This window comes from Mobula hypostoma, chromosome 2 (genome assembly GCF_963921235.1).
Source record: "Mobula hypostoma chromosome 2, sMobHyp1.1, whole genome shotgun sequence".
Lineage (NCBI taxonomy): Eukaryota > Metazoa > Chordata > Chondrichthyes > Myliobatiformes > Myliobatidae > Mobula > Mobula hypostoma.
Genome location: NC_086098.1, coordinates 201,761,749 through 201,779,282, shown reverse-complemented (window position 1 = coordinate 201,779,282; position 17,534 = coordinate 201,761,749). Strand labels below are relative to the sequence as shown.

Genomic DNA, 17,534 nt, shown 5'->3' with positions numbered 1-17,534 from the left:
TGTCAGGAACACCAATGAATTCATTGTGGGCTTCACAAAGGGGAAGTTGGGAGAACATGTACCAGTCCTCATTGAGGGGTCAGTGGTAGAAAGGGTAAGTTCCTGGCTGTGAACATCTTGGAGAATCTGTCCTGGGCTCAACACATTGACGCAATCATAAAGAAGGCATGTCAGTTATGTGTTGTTATGTGTTGGAGGAGATTTGGTATGTCACCAAAGACTCTTGCAAATTTCTATTGATGTACAGTGAAGAGCATTCTGACTGGTTGCGTCACCAGCTGGTATGGAAACTCCAATGCACAAGATCAAAGGAGGCTGATGAGAGCTGTAGTCTCAGCCAGTTCCACCGTAAGCACAACCTTCCTGAACATTGCAAGAGGCATTAAAAACCCTCCTCATTTTGAACATGTTTTTTTCTCATGATTACTGTCAGAGAGGAGGTACAGGGGCCTGAAAACCCATAGTCAGTGATTTAGGAACAGTTTCTTCCCCTCTACCTTCAGATTTATGAATGGTCCATGAACCCACGACTACTACCTTATTATTCCTTTATGTGTACTATTTATTTATTATACATATTTCTTTTTTTAGGCATCCGTTAGTCTCGTGAGACCATGGATTTGTGCCTTGGAAGGTTTCCAGGGTGCAGGCCTGGGCAAAGTTGTATGGAAGACTGACAGTTGCCCATGCTCCAGGTCTCCCTTCTCCACACCACCGATGTTGTTCAAAGGAAGGGCATTAGGACCCATACAGCTTGGCACTAGTGTCATCGCAGAGCAATGTGTGGTTAAGTGCCTTGCTCAAGGACACAACACGCTGCCTCAGCCAAGGTTCAAACTAGCGACCTTCAGATCACTAGACGAATGCCTTAACCACTTGGCCACGCGCCAACACATTATACAAATTCGACAAATTAAAGTAACGTAATGTACGGCTACCACAAAACAACAAATTTCATATCTTATAAGATAATGAACCTGATTCTGATTCTGAGCCAATTCTGCTGCCAATCATCCAGCTATGGCATTGGCATTAGACTCCGCCACACTCCAGTAGAACATCCTATCCTGCTATTTTAACACACTTCTTCATCATCTTCTCATTATTCCAATAATTCATAGCAGCCCAAGCTGCAAGTTATCATAATTAGCCAACACTGCCCCAAAGTTTCTCTGCAACATAAAACCAATGTGCTTTCTCTCTCTGCTGCTTCTGATGGAGAACCTTCAGACTGAAATGTTAACTGTTTTCCTTCCCTCAGAGGTTGAATAATCTTCTGAGTGTTTCCAGGATATTTTGCTTAGGTTTCGGAACATATTAAATGTCTGTGTTGGAGGAAAAGTTAAGAGTTTTGACAAAGAAAATACTATGAATGGACATCAAGAAGGAAATCAAAGCAAGGCTCAAGTAAATGAATGGTTTCATAGCAATGAAACCATTTCCTATGAAAAAATATAGGAAGGACAATATACATGAATTTATTATAGAATTCACATTTTTGAACAGCCACTGTGTTTTTCTTAAATGATCTTACCAAGCTCCACATCCTGATCATCAGTGTAAATAAGGATGATATTTGGTCTGATATTCCTGCGGTCTCGCTGAAAGCGGCCTTTCAATCGTTGAGAAAGGAGAGCAGAACCGGGACTCATAAAAACCGTGACACCTAACACAATCCATCCAAGGGCAAGCCTTGACTGTAACATTTTGTCTCGCTTGAGTTCTTGCGACCTTCCAGTAAATCCTTCCTTTATCTATTTTCTGTCCTGCAATTTAAAAGAAAACAATGATGCAGCATTTGATAAGATGCACAATGTATGACTTTTCTTCATTTTAGACTGAGAAAATTGGTTCCACCCAGCAATTCCTCCTTTCGTTAACAGTTGGCTTACAGAATAGTACAAAATGTCGAGTACTTATTAATCTTTTGTGGTTGAAATTGGTATGGCTGTGATCACGATCTTTTTGGGTTAACAAGAAATTTACATGAGCTGAAGTGTCTTTTGTTCTCCAAATCGATTGTCAGAAATAACTTTTCAGTGATATCTCCTTGTTGAGCAGCTAACAGGCTTGACAACAAGAAGATACCACTGAAGATCAGAGTGCAGGGGGTTGGAGTGACGTGTGTGGACGATTAGTGCATCCTCTTACTGATAGCTTTTCTTAAGAGATCTAAATCAGCCATAACTTCTCTTGTGACGATGCATATGTAGTCTTGTCCAGCTTCTATGGATTATTGAATAAGCTCGCTATGGCATTAGACATATTTCAGAGCACCAGAGCCCTGCAAAAATTGGTTCTATCCATTTCCTATCTAGAAAATGTACTTGACAATTTAGTATATGTCTTTTTGAGGTTATAATGGCATAAGACACCAAAGTAGGACTATACTTTCTAAAATAGTGCAGCAGCATTTTCACATCAAGGAAAGCATACTAGAAGAAATTACAATACATATATATTAGGGACACATATATAATATGCCCACAACATATATCTTTGAAGATGTAAGTTTGCTCAAAAACATAGTTGTTCTGTCATATAAGGAGCATAGTTGTTGGCTGTATCAATTGACGTGATGAAAACAAATGCAAAATGATCATGGGGAAAATATTATGAATTGATATGATAGTGAATGTTTCAACTTCAGGGAAAACCTTTTGTAAAAAAGTCTTTGACATAGTTATACACAGATCCTTATTTAACTGAAGCCACACTGATCTTATTGTCAGAATCACATTCATTTACACAGGTATCAATGAGTTCAGACAATGCAGCTGGCTAATGACTCCTAATGACTAATATACACTTTTAGAATCATAAGAGGAGGACAGAGATAAAAGGAAGCTCAGAATGAATGTGGTGCCCAGAAATAATGCAAATGGAGTTTTAAACATGCAGTTTGACATACCAAAGTATGAAACAACAGCAACACACACAAAATGCAGAAGGAACTCAGCAGATCAGACAGCATCTATGGAAATGAATTAATAGTCGACATTTTGTGCTACAATCCTTCTTCAGGTCCCTTCTACACAAACTGGGACTTAGGGATAATAGAAAACAAAGCAGATAGTCAGCTTGTAGGCAGTTTAAATGGTTTGGCACAATCTCGATGGGCCAAGGAGCCTTTTTCTGTGCTGTACTTTTCTATGACTCTATGACTCTAAAATGATGAGGACACTCAGTAGGTGGTACAGTATCAATAGAGAGACAAACAGAGTCAACATATCAAGCCAAAATGGTTAACCATCATAAAATCATTTAAATTAGTTTTCTAATCCATGTCGATAAGTAGCTGAACTTTGTGCAGAGGATATGTGATGTGCACATTAGAACATGCAGGAAAGGTGAGGAATGGGGATGGATAGGTCAGAGGGAGTATCTCTGGTAGGGTGAGATCAGGATTAACATTAGGCTAAACTGTACATGTCATCCGGTAGATGGATGAATATGATTCAGTAAGAGATTGAGATACAGATAAAGGAATAAGGGAAGTGTGAAATGCATGATCATGCATGTCCATCTCGCTGATACTAATAGCATGGTAAACAAACTAAGCCAACTTTACAGATGGTTCTGTTATAGCTGAAGTTCCCAGCTCCGTTTTATATTGAGGAATTGAAGTATCTGAAATTGTATAATTTAATATTGGGTCCAGAAGGGTACAAAGTGCCTGGATGGAGGATTCAGTGATGTTCCTCACATTTGTGTAGCAATGCAGGATGCCATGGACCGAGTTTGAGTGGAATGGAGAAACAAAATAGCAGACAGCTGCGAACTCTGAGTGATCCTCCAATGGATTTAATGTAAAGAGGTAACCTAATCTAACATACTGCATGCTGTGTTCACAATGTGGAATCCTCTGGACCAGAGAAACCAAATGCAGATTGGGTGGCATTTTTGATTATTTATCACTATTACTCTCCAGAGCAAACCCGCTGTACATATCACATAATCCTCTGCACAAAGTGGAGCAATGCTCATTCTGTATAAACTGTTTAAAACAAAGGTCAACTCTTCTGAGAACAGCAGATACTATTTTTCTGGAAGGTTGCATTTTCATTTTCTTAATTTTTATGCATTTCTTTTAGTAATTGTGTCAATCATCTTTAACAATACACAGATAGTTTCTGAAATCATTTACTTTAAGAAAACAAAAGGCTGGAAGACTGACCATTACCGGTTGGTGTTGCATTCAGTACCACCTCTGTTATTCAGAATCTATGAAGCTATTTCCTTGGATATATCAATTATCAGCATCCAGCTGAGTGCCGGAACCTAATGATCCTACATTGTTAAATACACCGATAGACATTTTGAAACATTACTGTCCTACCTCAATTGTTGAGTCTTGTTCACAACTTCCATCTCCAGAGCTCCAAGTCCAGCCTTACAGTGTTCCTTCAGACTCTGTAAGTCAGACAGCCGTGGCCCTTGCAAATGTACTACTTTAATTTCTCTGCATTAGCTCCTAAACATTCAGCTTCAATAAATGAAACTGGAGGTAATTTACCACCTTGTAGCCCTCTATCTTGTGGATAAACTGAGATTTATTTTGTCGATACACACTCCAGTGGGGATTTAAATGCTGAATGACAATAAAACATCCAGGCATCTATATTAGACGAGTGTTTAATTCTCTGAGAGCAGCAAAGCCATTGGTGCAGCTTTTACATTAGAGCAGATCAGTACTATATTTCATTGGCTAAATGCTTTTTAACTCTATGCATTTAGGGACCAGCTTATTTTCCCAACAATGCTAATATTTTAATACATGTTTCTTAACCAACAACAAAATGGTTAAACATTATAACCACATTTGAATTAGTTTTCTAATCTATGTTGGCAAGTAGCTGAGCTCTGGTAAAATTCCACATTTGAATTTACAACTATTAGTCTTTAAATTTTAGAGAAGATCAACTGTTTTATTAAAATTCTGTGGTTGGCACACTAAGGGAGCCTTGAATTTAGCAGGATTCACAGGAAAATAGCATCAACTTGAGCTATTGTAATTATACTGCAATGTACAAGCTTGTGTATGATCACTAATGACATGGCCATGTCAAGAAAAAATATCCACAGATAGGTCATAATTCACTGTCAGAATAACAATGAGATGAATAACACATGATTTTATTGACACACAAATTGCAGAGCAATTTGGGGTCAGGAGCAGCAAGCAATACAATAAAACTCTCCTTTGATTTCTTTTGTCTCCTATTTTCAGCTCCTCCAGGCTGTTTATGACTGATATGTCCCCATCAACTCTTTCAACTCAGACCATCATTACTCGCCTTTCAATCTCACTTCCTCTCCAGCCTAACACAAATATCACTTTAGTTCCTGCCACACCTCCCCAGTAATCTGTATGCTTGATTTCTAAATTTTCTCAGTTTCTGAGGAATGGCCAATTAATCTGAAGTATCACTCTCCACAGATGCAGCCTGACCTGCTGAACATTCGTGACTATTTCTGTTTTCAGTTCAGCCATCTGGCACCTGCAGTGATTTGTTCTTACTTTCAGCTCCTTTAGCTGATTGTATATCAACACAATGTTTCGTTAATCTCCACACTACAGCAAAACCAACTAAAGTAGATATTGTTACTGTGGGATCGATTTAAGTAAATTGGTAAAAAAGATTGAGGAAAGATAAAAGTAGATCAGATTGAAAAGATTGTTGATAACATGAAAACCAAAATAAATCAAAATCAAAGAATAATATTCTTATATTCTTGACCTTAAGACATTTCCCCCAGCTATGGGCAATTAGCCTCACTGCCTTGTGGGCAGCCTCGGGAAAGACAAAGGCTACGGGACTAAATCAGGTGGAGAGCCCCAAAGGTGACAGGGTGTCACTGAACATCCTTATGGCAGCTCCTGCAGCCAAGCTGGTGCCAAACGTATTGCTTTGCTTTCTTTTGGACTACACTGATGAGGTCAAGAGGGGGATGTTGATGACTTGGCATCTCAGGATCTCCATACCTTCCGCCCAGGCTTGTGCTCTGGAGAGGTCACTCCAGTGCTGCTCTCTGCTGTCCTTCGAGAAAGATGGATGCCATCATCAACAGGACATTTCAATAACATACTGGTAAAAGTGGATCAAAGCAAAAAACAAACATTGCTTTTCCCAAACGTTATAGACGATGAAAGTAAATTAGCCAATAATATTAAAGAGGATACCAAAATTTTCTTCGGATGCATAAGAGAGGCGAGTGTGGATATTGGACCGCTGAAAACTGATGTTGGAGAGGTCATAATAGGGGGACAAGGAAATGGGAGGCAAACTGAGTAAGTATTTTGCATCAGTGAGGACACCAGCTGTATGGTAGAAGTTCCTGGTGTCAGGGGTCATGAAGTGCGTGAAGTTACCATAACTAGAGGGAAGGTTCTTGGGAAACTGAAAGGTCTGAAAGCAGATAAGTCACATGGACCAGATGGTGTACACCCCAGGGTTCTGAAAGAGGTGGTTGAAGAGATCGTGGAGGCATTTGTAATGATCTTTCAAGAATCACTAGATTCTAGAATCTTTCTGAAAGATTAGAAAATTGCAAATGTTACTCCACTCTTCTAGAAGAGAGAAAGACTGAAGAAACAAAACTATTGGCCAGTTAGTCTGACGGCAGTGGTTGGGAAGATGTTGGAGTTGATTATTAAGAATGAAGTCTCAGGGTACTTGGAGGGACATGATAAATTAAACCATAGTCAGCATGGTTTCTTTGAGGAAATAACAAACAGGATAGAAGAAGGAGAATTGGTTGATGTTGTGCACTTGGATTTCCAGAAGGCCTTTGACAAAGTGCCACACATGGGGTTGCTCAACAAGCTACATGCCCATGGTATTACAAGAAAGGTTGTAACATAGATAAAGCAGTGGCTAATTGGCAGGAGGCAAAGAGTGGCAATAAAGAGAGCCTTTTTTGGTTGGCTGCTGGTGACTAGTGGTGTTTTGCGGGGTTACATGTTGGGAGCATTTCTTTTACATTATATGTCAATGATTTGGATGATGGAATTGATAGATTTGTTACAAAGTTTGCAGATGCTATGAAGATAGGTGGAGGGGAAGGTAGTTTTGAGGAAGTAGAGGTGTATAGAAGGACATGGACAGGTTAGGAGAATGGGCAAAATAATGGCAGATGGAATACAGTGTCAGGAAGTGTATGGTGGAAGAAATGAAAGTGCAGGTTATTTTCCAAATGGAGAGAAAATACAAAAGACTGAGGCTCAAATGGACTTGGAAGTCCTTGTGCAGGATTCCCAAAAGGGTCAATTTGCAGGTTGGATCCGTGGTGAGGAAGGCAAATGGAACATTAGCATTCACTTCAAAAGGACTAGAATATAAAAGCAAGGATGTAATATCGAGACTTTATAAAGTACTGTGAGCGGTTTTGGACTTGTTACCTTAGAAGGAATGTGCTGAAACTGGAGGGAGTTCAAAGAAGATTCACAAAAATGATTCCTGTATTGAAAGGTTTGTCATTTGAAGAGCTTTTGATGGCTCTGGGCCTATGTTCACTGGAATTCAGGAGTATGAGGAGTGACCTAATTGAAACCAATCAAATGTTGAAAGTCTTTGATAGAGTGGATGCGGAGAGGATGTTTCCTATGGTGGGAGAGTCTAAGACCAGAGGACACAGACTCAGAATATAGGGGCGTCCTTTTAGAATGGAGATGGAGGAATTTCTTCAGTCAGGAAGTGGTGAACCTGTGGAATTCTTTGCCACAGGCAGCAGTGGAGACCAAGTCTTTATTCTTACTTGGGGCAGAGGCTGACAGGTTTTTGGTTGCTTAGGGCATGAAGGGAATTGGGGAGAAGGCAGGACATTGTGGCTGAGAGGAAAATTGGATCAGCCATGATGAAATGGTGGAGCAGACTCGATGGGACAAATGGCCTAATTCTGCTCCGATATCTTATGGTCTTATCGTAAGTAAGTACTGTACAAAGTGATTCTGGCTACAGACATTAAACATTATAGTGTCTCACATGAAATCACACATTCACTGCTGTCTATTCCTCAATCTGAAAAACAAAAACAAAGTCAAAGTGCTGCATTTACAAGAATGCAGACGGTAATTTGTTTCTGCCCAATCTGATCTGCACTACAGACTAATTAGATTATGGATTTTGTCTATCAAATCTGACAATATTATGTTTTTTATGATTGACTGTGACAGTTCAATGCATTAAGCAAATTATTTTATTAATTAATTGGTATATTTTATTGGCTCGTATCCTGAAACAAGTATAATAAAAATAAAAAAAATAAAGTTAAAGATCATTCCAAATGCTATGAAGAATGACACCTATTAAGGGCCCATTTGCCACTACTTAATTTAATCCATATTCCCTTTCCTCCACCTTAGCCCATGGTCACCATACTGACACAGTAGCCTCCTTAATTTGTCTTTCTACATGGGGGGTTTAGTAGCATGGTGATTATGTTCCTGCACCAATAATTCAGGGACCTAGATTAATGATCCACTACAAGAGTTCAAATCCCACCATGGCAACAAGGGAATTTAAATTCAATTAATTATATCAATCACATCCTGTGTAAACCAAGGAGCCTTCTCTTGGCAGACTTCCTCAAGCTTGAATTTTATCACCTACTCCCACATCTTTTGATTATTGGCTTTAGTTTTGACTCTGCCTGCCACTTTTTATCAAGCAGATCTTTTGGAGCGTTTCTGATATAAAAGAACATACTGTTCGTCACTTCATCTACTTGATAGAAGGCTGTTTGAGTCCTTTGAAGTTGCCAGACACAACCTAGAAATTAAATTGTATAGAGCTTTTTACTCTGTGCTGCAGACTTCCCACCCCTTTTACCCCCTCTTCTAGAGCTCATCACTGTTCAGGCCATTCTAGAAATTAAACGACAATATTCCTTCTCATGAAAGTGATGTGAGATGTGAGTCCCTATACACTTTCTAGGTGCCTAGGTTGTACACTACAATAGTCAAGGCAGTCTTTGAAGTGGGGCTACAATTAAATATTATTTCTGTCTCAGTGTGGCAGGTCTTGTAAACTGAATTGTGTGTTTGGTGCACCCACAGTTCACTTGAATTCATTCCTATCCTAGTCCTTTGGAGCCAGAACTAAAAATAGTTCTGTGCAAACGAGTATTGAGTATTTGACACAACAGAAAGAAATTGAGAGCTCAGGGGATTAAGGACAGAATGGAGCAAAACTACCAATTTCCTGTAGTGGGATTGGTATCTAAATGTACCCAACTCTTGTTCATTCCAGTGCAGAGATGCATTAAACTCATTACAGTTTGGCTTCATTAAATAAATAGAACTCTGCATAAGAAATGAGTAAATCAGATCTATTCAGTTACTTATTGATTATTGCATCACCTAAAATGAGAAATTTAGCCAAGTGCTAAAAACTAGGCTATGGCTGATTTCCACATAATTGGCTGCTAACATAATAAATGGAAATCAGTAGGGCACAGCTGCAAATACATAGAAATAAATGTAGATTTAATGATGCTTAGGTGTTCCAGTCGACTACAGGAGGGAACACCATTGTGTTGATTGATAAAGCTACTAAACTTACAGTATATCACAGCTTGGCTGTGCATAATTTTCTAACTGAACAAAAATGTATTGCCCTATTAAAGATCATTTTAATTAACTAATTAAAATAGACTATTTTAGTAACAATGAGAAACTCTCCTTGTTTAGGGACATTTTGCATTGAGTTTATCATTTAAGATTCATTGTCATTCAAAATGCCAAGAAAAAATTCTTACACTTAATTATCACATATAAGTATGAATAGCTGTAATAGAGAAGAGAAATTAGTGTTGTACATTGAACTGACCTTACATAATACATAGGCCCATTTTATCATTTTAAAATCAAACAATCATTGAGCTTTCTCACAAGTAAATCTTATCACATTAATAAAGGAGCAAAAGATTGGTAATGAAGCTATTGCAAAAAATTATGAATAAAAATTCTAGAAATGAGTCCCAGACAATTGTCTGAACTTATAACTTCCTGACTGATTAATGTTGTATCAACATGCATAAATTGTGAAATCACTATTTCAGAGATAAATGAAGAGCATCATTTCCTTTTCTTATATTTTGTGACATAGGGTCAGAGCCATACAGCGTAGAACCAGGCCTTTCAGCCTGATTGGTGTAGGCCAGCTAGGACATCCACCCTGCTAGCCGCAGTTCCCCACATTCAGTCCATAACCGTCCATGCATTTATCAAAATGCTTCTTAAATGTTACAACTGTACTGCTTCAACCACTTCCTCTGGCAGCACAGATACTCACTACTCTGTGTCAAGAAACTGCTTGTCAGGTCTCTGCCCTCTTACCTTGTACCTATACCCTCTAGTTCTGGACTCACCAACCCTGGGGGAAAAAAACTATGACTGTCCACCTTTTCTATAACAGCCAGGGGTTTATGGGATGTCAGGGAGGGGTAGCACCTCTGGTGGGGTAACATGTAACGTCCTTTTCAAGGCGGTTAGTCCACCTTTGGTCCCCACCTGGCACACAACTCTCACCTGTGGCTCCCTGTAGCTGTTTGTATGTGACAGCAGCCACACCGTGGGCAATGGCTTTGACAAGCCGGCTAAACCAGGTGAAGGTAGCCGATGGGTCTCAAACCCTTGGTGAGATAGGGAGTTGTCTATCCCAGCATGTGAAGACAGACTCCGGTGGATTGAGTGGACGAGACCAATGGAAGGTCCAACGGTCAAGAAGGCGTCTCTGCAAGTGTTGTGGAATGTGTAGAGCATGACAAGACACAGAAGAAGTCCAGGTCATCCACTGCGCCTAGTCCCATCTCCAATCGTCTCGACTCTTGTCTTGCCACTGGAACCAGATGGGAATTGGGAAGAGAGGGTGAGGCTGATGCTACGCAACTCTCCCTCACTTAAATCCGAATCAAGCGCTAGTCGAGGTCTTCATCAACGTCGATGATGGACGAACAACATCAGCCATGATTTTATAAACTTCTCTGAGGTTACCCCCTCATTCTCCTGATCTCCAAGGAATAAAAATCCAGCAAGAACAATCTCTCCCTATAACTCCGGCGGTCTCTAGTCCAGGCAGCATCATCATAAATCTCTTCACACAACACTCCAAGTCTCCTACTCCTAAACTCAGTGCTCTGACTGATGAAGGCCAGCATGCTAAATGGCTTCTTTGCCACTCTGTCGACTTGTGTGGCCACTTCCAGTGAACTATGCACTTGGAGTCCTGATCCTTCTGTTCCCTTTGTGACAATCAGGAAAAGGAAAGGGATTAAGGTACCAATGCAAAGTACTCCTGTAGCCATCCCCTCAACAACAGGTATATCACTTTGGATACTGTCGGGGGAGGGGGGTTGACCTATCACAGTGATCTGGTCTCTAGCACTGGCTCTAGCTCTGTGGTTCAGAAAGGAAGGGGCAAGCTGTGGTGATAGGGGATTCATTAGACAGGAGGTTCTGTAGGTGTGAAGGAGATTTCCGGATGGTATGATACTACCCAGTGTCAGGGCCCAGGATATCTCAGAGGATGGGAGGGTGAACAGCCTAAAATCATGGACCATATAGGCTTCAATTACATAGGTAGGATGAGTAATGAGGTTCTGCAGAGGGAGTTCAGGGAGTTAGGTGCTAAGTTAAAGGGCAGGACCTTCAGGTTTGTGATCTCAAGAATGCTAACCATGCCACGTGTTAGTGAGGCCAGAACTAGGAAGACTATACAGTTTAATATGTGGCTAAGAAGTTGGTGCAGGAGGGAGCGCATAAGATTTTGCATCATTGGGCTCTCTTCCAGGGAAGGTGGGACCTGTACAGAAGGGACGGTTTTCACCTGAAATGGAGGGGGACTAATATCCTAGTGGGAAGGTTTGTTAATGCAGCCTGGAGGGGTTTAAACTGGAGTTGCCAGGGGGTGGGAATCAGAGTGTCACAGTTAGTGGAGAGGTTGTGGAGGCAGATGTTGGCAAGACCTCAGACAAAGTTAGGAATCAAAAGGTTGAGCATGCTGCGACTAGTATCGTGAGCTGCCTGTATTTCAATGCAAGAAGTATCACAGGAAAGCTAGATAATAGTACTGAAAGTGAGGTAGCTGGTTTACAAACAGAGGCATTGCGTAGTGAGGAGAGGCTGTTGATAGGGCAGAATTGTAGTCAACAGGATCAGTTGCAACCTAAAATCAGAGAAAATTGAAAAGGGTGAATACAGGACTGCAGGTGTTATATTTGAATGCATGCAATATACGGAATAAAGTCGATGAACTTGTAGCCCAGTTACAGATTGGCAGGTATGATGTTGTAGGCATCACTGAATCATGGCTGAAAGAAGATTATAGCTGCGAGCTTAATGACCAAGTATACACAATGTATCGAAAGGATAGGCAGGAAGGCAGAGGGGGCAGCATTGCTCTATTAGTATAAAAATAAATCAAATTATTAGAAAGAGGCGACAAAGGGTCGGAAGTTATTGAATCATTGTGGATAGAGCTAAAGAAATGCAAAGGTGAAAAGATTCTGAAGAGAGATGTATACAGATCCCCAAACAGAAGTAAGGATCAATTAGGAGAATGGGAAAAGAAATGGCAGATGAAATACAATGTCAGGAAGTGCATGGTCATGCACTTTCATAGATGAAATGAAATGGTTGACTATTTTCAAAATAGAGAGAAAATACAAAAAACTGAGGTGTAATGGGGCTTGGGAGATCTTGTGCAGGATTCCCTGAGGTTTAATTTTCAGGTTGTATTCACTGGAATTCAGAAGAATGATGGGGTTCTCATTGAAAACTATCAAATGGTGAAAGACCTTGATATAGTGGATGTGGAGGATGTTTCCTATGATGAAAGAGTCTAAGACCAGAGGAGCCAGCTTCAGAATAGAGGGGCATCTTTTTGAATAGAGATGAGGAGGAAATTGCTTAGCCAGAGAGTGGTGAATTTTTTGCCACAGGCAGCTGTGGAGACCAAGTCTTGAAGTATATTAAAGGCAAGGTTGTTAGATTCTTGATTAGTCAGGGCATGAAGGGATGCAGGGAGAAGGCAGGAGATTGGGACTGAGGGGACTATTGGATCAGCCATGATGAAATGGTGGAACAGAGTTGATGGGCCAAATGGCCTAATTCTGCTCCAATATCTTATGGTTTTATGGTCTTATGACATCCGTCAGTGCTCTGCCATTCACTTTCTAAATCCTATGCTAGTTTTACTCTCCAAAATGCATCACCTCATACTTATTTAAGTGGAAATCTGCCTGCCATTCCTCAGCACATCTCCCTAATAGATCAAGATCTTTTTGCAAATCATTGTAACTTGCTTCACTCTCAACAAACCGCCTAATTTAGATTTGTCAGCAAACTCGTTAATTATGGTATATATATTCGTATCCAAATTACTTACATAAATAATGAATGATAGCAGTCTTAACAGTGACCCCTGAAACATCCCACCAGTCACTGGTCTGCAGTGGGAAAATCATCCTTCAGGCATCACCCCCTGCTTCTTATCATCAAGTCAATTCTGAATCCACCTTGCCAGTTCCCTCCCTGTGACTTAACCTTTCAGAACAGCCTTCCATGCAAGACCATGACAAAGATCATAAGAAGGTCTGCAGGGAAACATACACTGCCTTACCTTCGTCTATCCCCTTTATTAACACTTCAAAAAACTCCACTGGATTTATCAGACATGACTTCCCAAGCACAAATCCATTCAGACTGTTCCGAATCAGGCCTTGACTATCCAAGTGATGGTAAATCTTGTCCCTCAGAATTCCCTCCAGTAACTTACCTGCAAATGAAGTCAGGCTCACCATTCCCTGACCTGTCCTTGCTACTCTTCTTGAACAATGGAGCAACATTAGACACCCTCCAGTCTTCTGGAATTTCGCCAATGGCTAACTATGAAGCAAGTATCTCTACAAGGGTCCACATTTTCGATGATAGCTGTACAGCACCTCTGCAGTCTCTCATAGATATCTGTAGTCAGTTATTGTCCAAGCCTGATTAACGATAACTTTAGGTCATCTTCTTGAATTAATTTATATAGTCAGCGTGGTAGATACACCCAAACTTTGATTTCCCTTCAGCGTCATAGATTAGAATTTCTGGAACTTCCTAACCAACGTACCCAAGTAAGGATGGTCTACAATGTAAAAAGGGGAAATGGAGATGATGGTGATCCCATGCTAAGCTGCCTTTTGGAATTGCCGGTGTTGGATGTACCAACAACTGGAGTGGTTCACTGTGGGTTCAGAACATACTGTAGCTATGGCATGTGAGAAAGGAATGGATGTTTGAACCAATTGATGGGGCACTGGTCAGACTATTGCTTGATGGCTCCTGCATATTGTTGCAGCAATCCAGATGTATGAATAACATGGCACTACGACACTTTCATTTCCCTTATTGGAGCTGAAGAAAAATTTAGAGTAAGATGAGAGCAATTTTCTGTAGAACACCAAGCCTCTTATTTTGTGAATTAGAACCATTGTTTATGTGCAGATATAGTTAAGTCCTGGTTCTGGTTGTTAAGAGGTGTATGGTATGTTGGTCTTCATTAACCTTGGGATTGAGTTCAAGAGCCAGGAGGTAATGTTACAGCTACTTAGGACCTTAGTTAGATCCCTCTTGGAATACTGTGTTCATTTCTGGTCACCTTATTACAGGAAGGATGTGGATGCTGTAGAGAGAGTGCAGAGGAGATTTACCATGATGTTGCTTGGATTGGAGAGTATGCCTTATGAGAATAGGTTGAGTGAACTTGATCTTGAAGAGGATGAGAGGTATTGATCATGTGGATAGCCAGAGTCTTTTTCCCAGGGCTGAAATGGCTAACATGAGGGGGCATAGTTTTAAGGTGCTTGGAAATAGGTACAAGGGGGATGTCAGAGTTAAGTTTTTCCCCACAGAGTGGCCAGTGCATGGAATGCACTGCTAGCAAAGATAGTAGAGTCGGATACAATAGGGTCTTTTAAGAGACTCTTAGATAGGTACATGGAGCTTAGGAAAATAGAGGTCTATGCCGTAGGGAAATTCTAGGCAGCTTCTAGAGTAGGTTACATGGTCGGCACAACTTTGTGGGCTGAAGGGCCTGTAATGTGCTGTAGATTTTCTGTGTTCTATGATCTGGTCACTGATGACTACAAATGCAGATGTTGCTGTATTCAACATGCTCTTTGCCATTAAGTATCTAAGAGAATTGACTAGATTTTTATTTCTTGTTCTGTTACTCTGGGACTTTTATTGAACTGGAGTTTCTAATGCAAGCATATCTACAATTAACCATTCTGCATCAGATGTATATAGAACCTTAATTTTGTCCTTTAATCATTCTGCAGGGGAAAACAGATTAAGAAAACACTTTTCTTTGCAGTCTTATTCATAAAAAAAGGATGAATTTTAGATAACTACGTTCAACATTATGGAGGTTAGCTTAAAGTTGATTTTCATGAAGAACACTTTTTTCATCACATTGTTGAACAGTGGTCCAGTGGCACAGCTAGAAGACCTGTTGCCTTACAGTTCTAGTGACCAGGGTTCAATCCTACCTCCTGTGTGGTCTGTCTGGTGGCTGCATGTTCTTTGTGTGAATGGATGGGTTTCTTCTAAGTATTCTGGTGTTCTCTGACTTCCTCAGTTCCCTCTGGTGTGTAGATGTGTGGTAGAATATGGAGGAGTTGATGGGAATATTGGGAGAATAGAGAATGAGATTGGTGTAAACGGTGCCTTCTGGTCAGCATGAAGAGAGTGGGCAAAGCTAAGTTCAGTATATGAATCCAGTTCTTCAGTCACCGTCTGAAGAGTACTGTAGTTGCTGCCACTTTAAATTTTCCATCTAGTTGCATAAAAATATGAACTCAACAAAGCTTCAAGATTAAATCTCAGATAAAAGTAACTTCACAAGGACAATTATTTTCTAAATGGCTATCACAGGCAATTGTTATCTCTCGGGCCAGGGGACCAAGCATGTTTCAATGATGAATGTAGAACAGCATGCCAGGACTGGCATCAGGTGTATCTAAAACGGAAATGCCAATCTGATGAAGCCATGGCACAGCATGCAAGCGCATAGCGGAGGCAGCATTCTACTCTCAGCATGCTAAAAGCGAAATGCCAGTGAGATGAAGATACAGCGTATGACAAACTGTGGAAGCAGCATGTTGCAGGCAAAGCTAAATGATCCAAATATCAATAGATCAAATGAAGGGTCAGAAGTCCTTGCATATCCGGTTGTAAATAGCTGTGAAATGAAAACATCCACAGACATTATTACAGTTGGCGGAATGAAATATATTAGAGTAAAAGTAGACTGAAGTGTTCATAACCATCCTCAATGGAATTACCAGACAGATAGAACATAGATCATAGAACATAGAATAGTACAGCACAGGAAAAGGCCCTTCAGCCCACAATATTGTTCTGAACCAATTAAGCTAATAATCAAATGGCCAACAGAACTCATCCCTCATGCCTACATAATTTTCATATCCTGTTTTCCTTCATATTCATGTGTCTACCTAAATGTCTCTTAAAAATTCCAAATATATCTGCCTTTATTACCACCCTAGGCAGCACATTCCAGGTACCCACCATCCTCTGTGCTGAAAAAAAGCTTGCCCCTCACATCTGCTTTGAAATTACCTCCTCTCACTTTAAATAGATGCCCTTTGGTGTCAGGCATTTCAACTGTTGGACAAAGATGTGGTCGTCTACTCTATCCCTGCTTCTCATAATCTTATAAACCTCTATCGGATCTCTGCTCAGTCTTCAGAGAAAATAATCCAAGTTTGTCCAACTTCTCATTATAGTATATGCCCTCTAATCCAGGCAGTATCCTGGTGAACCTCTTCTGCTCCTTCTCCAAAGCCTCCACATCCTTCCTATCCCAGCGTAGCGGTTAGCTCGTGGAATCAGAAGTTTGGAGTTCAATTCTGGCATCCTCTGTAAGGAGCCTCTGTACGTCCTCCCTGTGAAATGCGTGGGTTTCCTTCAGCGGTTTCTGTTTCCTCCCACAGCCCAAAAATATACCGGGCAGGTTAGATAGTAATTAAGTTCGGGTTATATAGGGATTGTTGGGGGTTGCTGGGCAGTGTATCTCAAAGGGCTGAAACAGTATATTTCATGCTGTATTGAAAAAAAGTGGAGTGACCAGAACTGTATGAAATTATCTATTTCAGCCTCTTGCTGAGGATCCCAGCAACACAGTCTTCAGCTAATTCCATTTAAGCCATGCAACATCAAGGAAGAACAGGATGCGTTGGAAACAGCAAAGACTAAGGCTCCAACAAAATCTGGGCTGTGTTGCTGAAAACATTTGTGCTCTGGAGCTAATGCATTTCTGGCAGGCTACTCAAGTATAATGGTAGCATTGACACTGAGCCAGAAATTGCCCAGGTATGTCCTGCCCAGAAATGCTGGACAAATTCAATCTGGCTCATTGCCACCTAATTTGCCTACTCTCCGTGATCAGCAAAATAATGGAAAATGTTGTCAGTGGTGCACTGAAGTTGCTTTTCCTCTCCAGTGTTTCTCTGAAGCTCAGCTT

The 17,534-nt window shown here is 40.6% G+C and overlaps 1 protein-coding gene across 9 annotated transcripts in view; it reads right to left on the bottom strand.

The window, feature by feature from the left end:
• Positions 1-17,534, bottom strand: part of LOC134342810 (extracellular sulfatase Sulf-2-like) — a 352,386-nt gene that overhangs the window by 127,528 nt on the left and 207,324 nt on the right. For all 9 annotated transcript variants that reach the window (XM_063041404.1, XM_063041405.1, XM_063041403.1 and 6 more), the window contains one exon: positions 1,535-1,766. In XM_063041404.1, the coding sequence (XP_062897474.1) occupies positions 1,535-1,706 (172 nt within the window). In that variant the 5' untranslated portion in view covers positions 1,707-1,766. The remainder of the gene's footprint in view (positions 1-1,534; positions 1,767-17,534) is intronic.